Source organism: Zootoca vivipara, chromosome 6 (assembly GCF_963506605.1).
Source record: "Zootoca vivipara chromosome 6, rZooViv1.1, whole genome shotgun sequence".
NCBI classification, from domain to species: domain Eukaryota; kingdom Metazoa; phylum Chordata; class Lepidosauria; order Squamata; family Lacertidae; genus Zootoca; species Zootoca vivipara.
In genome coordinates, this window is record NC_083281.1 from 86,258,491 (window position 1) to 86,270,640 (window position 12,150).

The window sequence follows — 12,150 nt, forward strand, 5'->3', positions numbered from 1 at the left end:
CTTTTGGAACTTTGTCTCCCCCTGGTTCCGAATCCTGCTAGTCAGTCTTTCTAGTTCCGCATAGTCTATCATTTTTGTCTGCCACTCTTCAATCGTCGGTAAATCCTGAGTTTTCCATTTTTGGGCTAATAAAGTCCTAGCCGTGGTTGTCGCATACAAAAATATTATGTAGTCCTCCTTTGCAATCTCCTGTCCAACAAGTCCTAATAAAAAAGCTTCATTTTTGGGGGGAAAGTATACTTAAAGATCTTTTTCATTTCATTGTATATCATTTCCCAAAATCTTTTAACTTTTTCGCATTTCCACCACATATGATAAAACTCTCCACCCCACATTCCCTTTTTTTAAATGCACAGCGGATAACTGGTTGCAGGCTAGTGTAGGCCTCTCACTATCATGCAATTCAGTATTGAATTGTATGTACCCGGTAAGTTCCCCTTTATCCCTCTTAAAAGAATGAACACACCACAATCTTGTGTAAAGTATGTAAAAGTAAAGTATATAAAACTTCTTATATAAGTTTACTCACACATTCAGTTCACAGGTGGATCCCTGAAGGCATACTTAGTTACAAAGTATATACATGTGGATCTACCCCATATGGGGATAATCCCAGTGCCCTCTGTTGACTCACCTATTATTGGAAGCCAACAGAGCATCTCTTGCTAAAAAGCTGCTCCAACGACAAAGGAAGTCAAAGAGAGGGGTGTGTGCAGCGTGCCTTGTCCTTTTGTATTACCTGGACAGGTAAGGTCACTCCTATCTCTAGCCACATGCAAAGGAAGTATGTCCCAGCCAGGAGGAAACAGGAAGCTTGTGACTGGCTGGACCAAACATTCCCCCGCATGTCCACTCTAAGAAAACAAGGAATGTTGTACTTGAATGCTACTTATGTATCACACCCCACACAAATAGTTACAGGTGGTTATTAGTGGTGTGCAGTGAAATTTTTCATAGGGGAACAGTTATGGCTAGAGGCACCAGCTTTGGAAGGCAATGGGGGGCGCGATGTTGTGTGCATGAGTTTCGTGCCTCCCTCCTTAAGCCCGGCAGAACCTTCCTGGGCTTTGAGAAGGAAGCACCAGGTCTCTGACAGGATGCTGGAGCCCTCTCACCTCCTTCCGAGAAGCCAGGAGGGCTTTGGGAAGGTGGCGGGAGGGATCTTGGATCCCATCAGAGCAGAGTTTTCCAAACTCTGTGTTGCGACACATTAGTGTCCCAGCTGCAGTGTGTAGGCGTGTCAAGCAAACGCCCCCTGTTCTCCTCCCAGGGCTGGAAAGGGGTTAGTTCAACTTCTGCTTTCTTAGTGAAACTGAATTATTGTGCCGCGAAATGATGCATGTCCAAAAAGTGTGTCGCCAACATGAAAAGTTTGGAAAGCTCTGCATCAGAGCATCGCACCTCCCTCCCTAAGCCAAGCGGAAGCTTCCTGGGCTTTGGGAATGAAGCTCCAGGGAAACATTTAAAGGACTAGTCTAGTCCCCCTAGTCCACTCACCGCACAGCACTGGTGGCTATCATATTGCCTATCATATTTACAGCACTGTTGTTCCAACTTTAACAGTTATGACTCACCAAAGTATCCTGGGAACTATAGTTTGTTGAGGGTGTTGAGAGTTGTTTGGAGACCCTCTGTTATTTCCAGTGTCCCCTGGGAAGAGGGGTTGATTTTAAGCGAAGCCCCTCTGGGATTTGTAGCTTTGTAACGGGAATAGGGGTGTTCTAACAACTCTCAGCATCCTTTGCAAACTACAGTTACCAGGATTATTTAGGGGGAAGCCAGGAGTGGCATAAAGTTAACCCCCATTCCTCACCTCCTTCCTCCTCTCCCATCACGTGCCAATAATGCCGTCTCTCCACGTATTTATTTATTTATTCCCCAGACATTGCTTCTGGAGTTTATTAGCACCATCTGCATTTTCACATTTCCCTTGGAAGAGACATTTTGACACTGCCTCCAGGTGCGTTATTTCATTAGCAGATTCGCGCCTTGTCGTGCATTATCTCCAAGACGAGGCGCAACTTGGATGGGAGCAGCCTCGGTGGAGGAGAGAGGAACGTTTGATCCAGGGGCCCTAATGAAATAGGTGGATCTCTCTCTCTCTCTCTCTCTCTCTCTCTCTCTCTCTCTTTCTCCCCCCCCCCCTGCTGGGGAAACCAGGATATTCCATGGCAGCCGCAGAGAACATTTTCTCCATTCTCTCTGGTTAGGAAGGCCTTCTGGACCAGGCCAATGGCCCATCTAGTCCTGCATCCTGTTCCCACAGGGGCCACCCAGATGCCCCGATGGGAAGCCTACAAGCAGGACCCGAGCACAAGAGCACTTTGCCCTCTTGCAGTATCTATCAACTGCCATCCAGAAGCATTCCAGCTGCTGACCCAGGAGGTAGAGCACAGCCATCAGGACTCGTAGCCATCCATAGCCTCTTTGGATTTGCCTAGTCCTCTTTTCAAAAACAGTCTGAGCTGGTGACCATCACTGCCTCCTAGAATCCTAGAGTTGGAAGAGACCACAAGGGCCATCCAGTCCAACCCCCTGCCAAGCAGGAACAAACTGCTCTTTGGTCTCCATCACCCATCAGCCCCATGGAGTTGTAGTCAAAACTATCTAGGTGGCTGGGGAAAGCCTTATGACCTTGGCCTCTACTGCACAAGAGCCCTGCTGCTGGATGGAGCCAATGGCCCATCTAGTCCAACATCCTCTTGTCATGGAAATTCCACTCAATATTGAACCAGAGCAGAACTCCAGTGTGTGTATAGTTAGCAGAGTAAAAACTTAAACATGTTTCAGGATCCCCCCAAATAGACCACAGGCTATTGTATTTCATCCAGCAGAGCTTTACTGCTACTGAAGGCAAATGAGCATAATGGTCACAAATCCAATACGTTCAGGGTTGGCTCTGTCCATAAGAAATCCAGTTGCAGCAGACTTAACTTAAACTTACAATAACTTACAATAAGTCTAAATCTGAATGCTAAGCATACTGTGTACAGAACGCCACACCAGAAGGAAGAGAGATAGAAAGAGAAAGTGAAACCCAGGCTCCGTCTGGCCTTACTTTTATAGTCAGCGTGACCTTGACTGAAAGCGAGAAGAGACCCAGTTCAAGCCAGCTGTACTCAGCTTCTCTGAAGGAATAACCCAAACATCATGAACCTTCTGCTTGCTTCTTTCACACAGAGAAGCTTCCAGAACCCTCTGGAATTTAATAGAATAGGAAAGGACCTGAACACAACAGCTAATCTCCCTTCCTGCAGCTTTCAGCCAGTGGGATTCAGGAACAAGGCTACGTTCAACAAGGGCAGGGAGAACATAGCCATCCTGACTAGTCAGCATTGGTATCCCTCTCTTCCATGAATTCGTCCAATCCTCTTTGGAAGCCACCTAGGTTGGTAGCCATCTCTGCCTCCTGTGGGAGTGAATGCCATAGCTTAACTCTGTGCTCCTTTTCTTTTCTGCCCTGAGCAACATTAAGCTTCATTGGACAGCCATGAATTATGCCTCCTGTGGAGTTGAGCCATTGGGTCCATTGGGCTTGGTATTGCAGACCCTCCAAGTGCCCCTATTTTCAAGGGACAGTCCTGGATTGACAGCAGCCGTCCCAGTTTCTGATCTGATCTGATCCCAGAATGCCCCACCTTTCCTTAGGACGCCCCTATTTTCATCGGAGAAATGTTGGAGGGTATGGAATTATCTGACCCCAGAGCCAAGGAGATAAGTAACTATGCAACCTTGAGAAGACATCTGAGGGCAGCCCTGTATGGGAAAGTTTTTTTTAATGTTTAATGATTTATTATGTTTTTATATATGATGGAATCTACCTATGTCCATCTGGGGCGACGCAGTCAAATGTGCATAGTATAAATCAGCAGTGGCCAACTTCCAAGAGACTGTGATCTACTCACAGAGTTAAAAACAACTGGGAGTGATCTACCCCCTTTTTGGGTGGTTCAGGTCAAAGTTGTTGAGCTTCTTTAGGGAAGAGGAAAGCAACATTGAACTTTTTTTTAAGAAAGGAAAGCCCTGTTTTTCATGGTTCAGGTCATTTTAGGGGTGCAGGGCAAAGATGTTGAGCTTTTTTAGGGGAGCCAAAGTTTTTTAGCTTCTTTGGGGGGAGCCACTGATCTACCGATGATCTACCACAGACCTCCAGTGATCTACCGGTAGATCATGATCTACCTGTTCGACATGCCTGGTATAAATGATAAAATGATGATGATGATGATGGAATAAGATGTCTCTATTTTCATCGAAGAAATGTGGGAGTGTATGGAGTTGTCTGTTCTGACTGGCCAAAGGTTTCCAAGTTTCCAGGCCTGGAATTCTGGCCTGCATGGCTGGAAACTGGGCCAAACCACCTCTGTTCCATACCCTTCCCACATTTCTCCGATGAAAATAGGGACGTCCCATTCCGTAATGATAATTTTTCTATCTATACCTCACACATCTGACTGGGTTGCCCCAGCCACTCTGGGTGGCTTCCAACATGCATCAAAAGACGAAGAAGAAGAAGAATTTGGATTTGATATCCCGCTTTATCACTACCCTAAGGAGTCTCAAAGCGGCTAACATTCTCCTTTCCCTTCCTCCCCCACAACAAACACTCTGTGAGGTGGGTGGGGCTGAGAGACTTCAGAGAAGTGAGACTAGCCCAAGGTCACCCAGCAGCTGCATGTGGAGGAGCGGAGACGCGAACCCGGTCCCCCAGATTATGAGTCTACCGCTCTTAACCACTACACCACACTGGCTCTCCAGGATTGCCTTCAGACAACTTTGGGGGTTGGATAACTCCATACCCTCCAACATTTCTCCAATGAAAATAGGGATATCATAAGGAATTAGGGACATTCCAGGATCAAATCAGAAACTGGGGTGGCTTCTCTAAATCAGGGACGTCCTCGGGAAAATAGGGACACTTGGAGGGTCTGCAGTTCAGTGCGAACAGAATGGAGGGACTGTGAGAGTAGATTAGATCTGTAGCTAGCTTGCCCTCAGAATCCATCACAAGGTTATGGGGTGTGTGCATGTGTTTCACAAGATAATGTAAGAGTGGGGGGGGGGAAGAAATGCAACCCTGCAAAATGTGTGCTCAAATGTGCAGGAGATAAATAACCAAGCAAGATCTGAAGCCTTGGCTGGCCCCCCCCCCCCCCCGATGCTTGCTAAGACTTTAAAAGCTACGGCCTGATCTTCAGAGCTCGGCGGTGGCCCAACCTCGTTCCCTCGTCTTCCTCCAGGCCCTCCGGCATGTTTTCTGGTTTCATCTCCCCCGCTGCCGGTCTTTGAATGGCGATTGCTGAAGCTTGCGGATCAAAGTGGGCTGCTTTCTTTCCTAGTGTTTTTTTTCCCCCTTCCCTTTTTCAAATATATATCTTTTCTTCTTCTTCTCTTTTTTAGAGGGGAAAAATATTCCCTGGGTAATTCTTTTTTCTCGCCGCGTTTGTACTAATTTATCTTTAAACATGCCCTAACTGCAGCTAAGCAGAGAAGGAGAGGGAGAATAATGTTTTCTAATCTTTTGGCTGAAGGGTGGAAACAGGGAGGGGAGGGCGACGTTGAAGTATCTGGCTGGTCTGAGAGAAAGAGAGAGAAATAAGAATTAAATGTGGTGGCTGTTTTGTTGTTAATATTATTTATCACATTTATATTCCACCTCTCCCCCCCCCCAAAGGAGCTCAAGATGATGCTTCTCCCCCTCCCCATTTAATCCTCAAAACAGCCCTGTGAGGTAGGTTTGGCTGAGAGGCAGTGGCTCCCACCAAGGTCCCTGCAGTGAGCTTTGTGACTGGGGGGGGGGTTCAAACCCTGGTCTCCTAGGTCCTCATTTAATCCCTGTGGGCTAGGTTAGGCTGAGAGAGAGTGACTTGTACCCAAGGCTGCAAAGTAAGCTTCAACGCCAGCAGGGATTTGAACCCTGGTCTCCCATGTCCCACTCGGGTACTCTAATCACTAGTCTCTGCAGTCAGTCTGAGAGTCCTTACCTTCCATGCCATCACCCTGGCATGTTTTCCAGCTGCTCCTCTGCAGGGAGGAAGATGGGATAGATAAGGGGTCTGGCTGCATAGCCATATCAGCAGTTGGGTAACTGATTCCTGGAAGGGAGGGAGGGAGGGAGGGAGGGAGGGAGGGAGGGAGGGAGGGAAGAAGTGAGTTGGACTAGATGACCCTTGGGGGCTCCAACTCTAAGCTTCCACGATTCATCAAATAACTCGCCCTGTTTCCGAAGAGTTTCGTTAGAAGCCTGTTAGTTACTTTCCCATTCTGGACCGCCTCCAACTGCGTTCTGTTCCCCTTGGCAGGTGACGGACGGTGGCACCATCAAACAGAAGATCTTCACCTTTGACGCAATGTTCTCCACCAACCAGTCGCACATGGAGAACTACCGTAAGAGGGAGGACCTGGTGTACCAGTCCACGGTGCGGTAAGTCGCTGTCAATGTCATTTAGAACCATAGAATCATAGAGTCGGAAGAGACCACAAGGGCCATCCAGTCCAACCCCCTGCCAAGCAGGAAACACCATCAAAGCATTCTTGACACCATCAAAGCATTCTTAAAGACCTCCAAAGAAGGAGACTCCACCACACTTCTTGGCAGCAAATTCCACTGTCGAACAGCTCTTACTAGGAGTGGATGGCGGGCAGCGCCACATATCTCGCCTCCGGGCACTGAAGTCACTGCTTCTTCCTGAGGTCCAGGAAGGAAGTCTGTGCTGCGTCGGCACATTGGCCTAGTGTCTAGTTCGGTCTGCTGACGTGTCCACACTGCGTTGACCACCCCACTGCCCAGCCCCTCTCCCTCCCGGTGAGCAGCAGAGCCCAGACAGTGCCCTAGCGGCAAATTTGTGATAGTCACAGCCATGTTCCCTCCGATCCACGCCCCCTTCTAAGATTATACGATAATTGTGCAAGTATAAAATACCAATAAATAGGCTGCATTGCAACAATCTGGGGAGATCTCCATGTGTTGCCTTTCTTTTCGCTAATACAGTGGTACCTCTACTTACAAATAACTCTACTTACGAATTTTTCTACTTACAAATGGAGCTCCATCCGCCATCTTGGACGCAGTTTAGATAGGATTTTTTCTACTTACGAATTTTTAGATAGGGTTGCTTCGACTTACGAATTTTTTCTCCCAATGCATTCCTATGGGATTCGACGTACAATTTTTTTTGACTTACAAATGTGTGTTCGGAACGCATTAAATTCATAAGTAGAGGTACCACTGTATTTTATTCTTCTTCCCATAGAGAAAGTTGTGTTTGTTACTCAGCAATTATATTCCAGTTCAACAAAACCAGCGACTCCCCGCTCACCGTCATCAATGTTTATAACTCAAATTGCATACAGTTTCGGTTTAAGGTTCCGTTTTATCTAATTTCCTCCTCTCTAACATGTTTCTTAATATATTCTGCTGTTTTCTTACACTTCAAACCCCACTGTGGCCTTTGCATATGGTAAATAACTTTTTATATAAACTAGAAATGGTTTTCGGTCTTCTTTAAAGGATTCTAAATTTGTATCTTTTATCAGTGGAGTCAGTTTTGCCCTCTCTGCGTATTCCAAGATTTTCATCAACCTTTGAGAGGATTCTCTCCTCCTTCTATTTCTGTGCATAGGGAATCCTTGCCACTATAGTCACATACATACTGTAAATACCCTTGAGGCTTCCTTTGGGATTTCGCTGTCTAATATCCCCAGCAGGAAGGATCCTGGGATCTTGGGGAAAGTCACTTGAAAATGTTTCTTAATTTCATTATATCTCATGTCCGTAAAGGCCTTTGGCTTCCTGCAGGCCCATCCCATATGATAGAATGACTGCTCATAGTCCTTACATTTCCAACATTTGTTTGATACATGTACATTTGTGTGCATTTGAGCTAACTTCTCAAAATACAGGACAGAACTTGCACACCATTCTCTTGAAACGTGTTTTTGGTGATTCCTAAATGTTCTGTAGCTCTGGAGCATACAGAACAGCAACTCCTTTGTGTTCCTCCACTGCCCCTTCTCCTGAGGCGACCCTAGGAGCCGATCTTCACTCCTACATTATGTAACTGGGATATTTGGGGGCCTTTCAGCCCCAAAGATTCCCAAAGAGGCTCACAGGAATAAGCAGATGCATGCAAATACAGTAACACAAACACAATGATACAGGGTCAAAACCTTTTAACGGCATTAAAAACCAGGCATATCTGTGTTCCTGTCTAAAAGGCGCAGAACATCCTCTACCAAAAAGAAAGTTAAGGGAAGACAAAAAACCAAACCATTTAAGCAGCATCTTTTCCTTATAAGAAGCGTTTCCACCTCCATCACTCTGCCTGGACACTGAGGTCCAGCGCCGAGGGCCTTCTGGCAGTTCCCTCGCTGTGAGAAGCCAAGTTACGGGGAACCAGGCAGAGGGCCTTCTCGGTAGTGGCACCCGCCCTGTGGAATGCCCTCCCACCAGATGTCAAAAAGAAAAACAACTACCAGACTTTTAGAGGACATCTGAAGGCAGCCCTGTTTAGGGAAGCTTTCAATCTTTAAGAAATTAGTGTACTTTAATGTTTCTGTTGGAAGCCGCCCAGAGTGGCTGGGGAAACCCAGCCAGATGGGCGGGGTTTAAATAAAATTATTATTATTATTATTATTATTATTATTATTATTATTATTATTATTATTATTATTATTAATGTCCCAGACAGGGGGTGGGTGGGTTGGAAAAACTTGCCTTGATGGTTCCAGCAGACTCTCCCCTGTAGCCTCCTTTCCCTCTGATTGGATCCAGTCAACACAAAAGTGTGGAGGGACTTCTTGTTCTCAGTGGCTTAGAAGCTCCACTTGGGTGCTCTCAAATGCTGGAGACGGGGACCTTGCGGCAAAAATAGGAATGGGTCTTTGACACCCTCTTTCCCCAGGATGAGACACCTCTGAGGCTTTGTGGGCAGCACCAATGACCGCTTCTGTCCATTTCACCAGGATGCTCCCTGGAGTGGTCATCATTGTCCAAGGGCAATGATGCTGCGGTGGTGAAGGGCCCCCCGTGCTCATTCTGCATGCATTTCAGCGCTAATTGAATTGTTGCAGGCTACAGTTCTTTGCCTCTCACGGCCATTTGACCTGGCTGTTATACACCCGACAAGTGAAATTAGCGCTTCGTGCATTTGATGAAGTGGACTTGAGTCCAGGAGAGCTTGTGCTAGATGTCTTTGTCTTTAGGGTGCTACAAACTCCACATTAGCAGGATACCTTTATTCACAGCTGTCAACCCTCCCTTTTTTGCGGGAAACTCCCTTATTCCAAGCCACAGCTGTCAACCTTCCCTTTTTTTGCAGGAAACTCCCTTATTCCAGCGCCGTTTCCCGCTGCTATCCTGGATTGTTAGATATACCGTAGACTAGGCACAGGCAACCTTGGCTCTCAAGATGTTTTGGAACTACAACTCCCATGATCCCTAACTAACAGGGCCAGTGGTCAGGGATCATGGGAGTTGCAGTTCCAAAACATCTCGAGAGCCAAGGTTGCCTATGCCGGCCGTAGACTGTCCCCGGGACAGGTGAGGCTGCTGATCCCTTATTTTCAATTCTGAAAGTTGACAGCTATGCCTTTATTAGGCCAACACAACGGTTTAGAAGAGTGTGCAAACTTGGGTGAAGCTTTCACCCTGCTTTGTGATGTTACTGAAACCCTTTGGATTCCCCCCCTCATAGGACATCACTTTTTAAGGTGCTCTGATATATTTTAGCCAGACTCTGTATATTCTAGAACAGAGCTGAATGGAGAAGCTTCAATTTAATGAAGTCCTTCCTTGGAGTCTTACAGGCACTCCCCCATGGGGTGATTTTTTTTTGGGGGGGGGGTGACCCAGATTATTTATGATCCCTGATTGGCTAGGATCACCCATGTGACCTTATGGCAGTGTTGGGAAAACTGTGGCCCTCCAAGTTCCTCATCCCCGAACTACAGTAGACCATCACTAGACCATCACTGCCCCTAGCTTCCTCCATCACTACCCTGTCTTCTTTTGAGGCAGGTCTGAGGAATTTGTGGCCCTCCAGCTGTTACTGAACTACAACACCCATCATCATCCCTGACCACTGGCTAGGATTGATGGGACTGGGAAGCCCAGTAAGATCTGGAGAGTGACAAGTCCCCCACCCCTGGACTAGACCAGCAGTTACCTTTACTGCTTCCAGCTAACTCCATCACAACTCTGCAGAGATGAGTAACCTATGGTACCCAATGTTGCTGGACTACAACTCTCATCTCTCCTATCATTCCCTATATTGGGTGGGGCTGATGGGAGTTGGAGTCCATCAATACCTGGAGGGCCACAATTTCCTCATCCCTGAACTAGGCCATCACTTGCCTTTGCTGCCCCTACTCTACCTTTAATGCAAGCATCCCCAAACTTCGGCCCTCCAGATGTTTTGGACTACAATTCCCATCATCCCTCACCACTGGTCGTGTTAGCTAGGGGTCATGGGAGTTGGAGGCCAAAACATCTGGAGGGCCGCAGTTTGGGGATGCCTGCTTTAATGCAGTGATGGGGGACCACTGGCCATTCATTCTTGGACAGATGTGAGCTGAAGTCCATATACTTCTGGAGGGCCACTCTTTACTGCCTTAGAAAAGCATTGCTCTTATTCCAAATGGGCTATAATGTAACATCAGCAAGTGGCAAAATTTGATTGCTTACAAAGCACTGCAGCGTTCGTGTGGTCCCTGATTGCTCTGAGCCTGCTCGAGAAGGGATGAAATGGTGAATGGCGGCTGCTGTAGCCACAGCAAAAATAATTGGGGGGGGGGTCCTGTTCATCAGGGGTGCTGTAAACAGAGCTGTGATTAAAAGTTAAGGGATCACTTCTTCCGAGCTGAAAAATGAACCTGGAGAAGGTTCATCTTCATGGATCACACCAAGCGCAGGTATAATATATTGTTGTGAAACAATTTCATCGTTCACCCAAATTGCTGAGTGCCTCCACAATGGCAGAGCCCACATCTCTGAGGATTTTGGTTATATGAAGAAGAGCATCAGTGGATCAGACCAAGACCCCATCTGGTCTAGTGGCTTGCAAGGATAAGATGGAGCGGATATAGAAAAGTTCTCCCCCCACCTCCGGTAGCATTGGAACTTGTGGACATCCAATGTCGGAAGATTCGGGACAGATAAAAGGAAGGGCTGCTTCACGCAGCACAGGGTTAAACTGTGGGACTCCCTGCCACAGGAAGCACTGATGGCCACCAACGCAGGTGGAGGATTAGACAAATTCACGGAGAGGGATATCAATGGCTAGGAGGCATGGTGGACAGGCTCTGCGTCCACAGTCTGTGGCAGCAATTCTTATACATGCCAGAAACCATTGGAGGGGAGAGTGCACTTGGGTTCAAATCCTGCTTGCAGGCTTTCCACAGTCATCTGGGTGACCACTGTGAGAACAGGATGCTCCTTCCTAGGGTAATGCCCCATGGATTCCTCTTTCTAGGTCAGGGTGTGTGTGGCAGATTCACCCCCACTCAAGGGTGGGAGCAGTATTGCCACAGGACCAAGAGGGGTTTTCAGACCCAGAATGGGGAATGACCACCCTCCCAAATATCTCTCTCTGACCCTCAGATCTTTCTCTTTCTCTCTGCTGGTAGCCTCTAGACCAAGGTTCTTAGAATCCTAGAATTGTAGAGTTGGAAGAGACCCCAAGGGTCATCTAATCTAACCCCTTCAATCCAGGAAACACCTGTTTCATTCTTTCATTCTTACTTTATTCATATCCATCTCACCCTGTAAGTCCACCGTCTGCTTAAAAATAAATAAATGAAAATGAGGGGAGGTTTCTGTTTTGGAAATGAAGATGTCAAAACGCTCTGTAAGACCACGGAAATTCTGTTTCACACATACGGTCCAGCCTGGGGACAGGAGATAGGAGTGCTTCCATTATGGAGGGAAGGAGAAGAGAGATTTGAAATAAAAAATAATGGCAAGGGAAGGGAGCGAAAGTGACAATGATATTTGGGGTTGGGGTAGGGGGGAGTTGTCAGCCCAGCAACCCAAAAACCGTTGCATAAAGGCAAGAGCAGTTTGATGTGAAAACAGCCTGCACGCTGTTCCCGATTGGCTGGAGAGGCGTAAGGGATAAGGCACCCACATTTACATATAAATGAAGATATTTACAA

General features: G+C 47.0%; 1 protein-coding gene across 1 annotated transcript in view; it reads left to right on the top strand.

Moving 5' to 3' along the window:
- IGSF21 (immunoglobin superfamily member 21) overlaps positions 1-12,150 on the top strand; it is a 182,083-nt gene that overhangs the window by 89,367 nt on the left and 80,566 nt on the right. Inside the window, exon 3 of the mRNA XM_060276479.1 lies at positions 6,300-6,421. Coding sequence (XP_060132462.1) covers positions 6,300-6,421 — 122 coding nt within the window. The remainder of the gene's footprint in view (positions 1-6,299; positions 6,422-12,150) is intronic.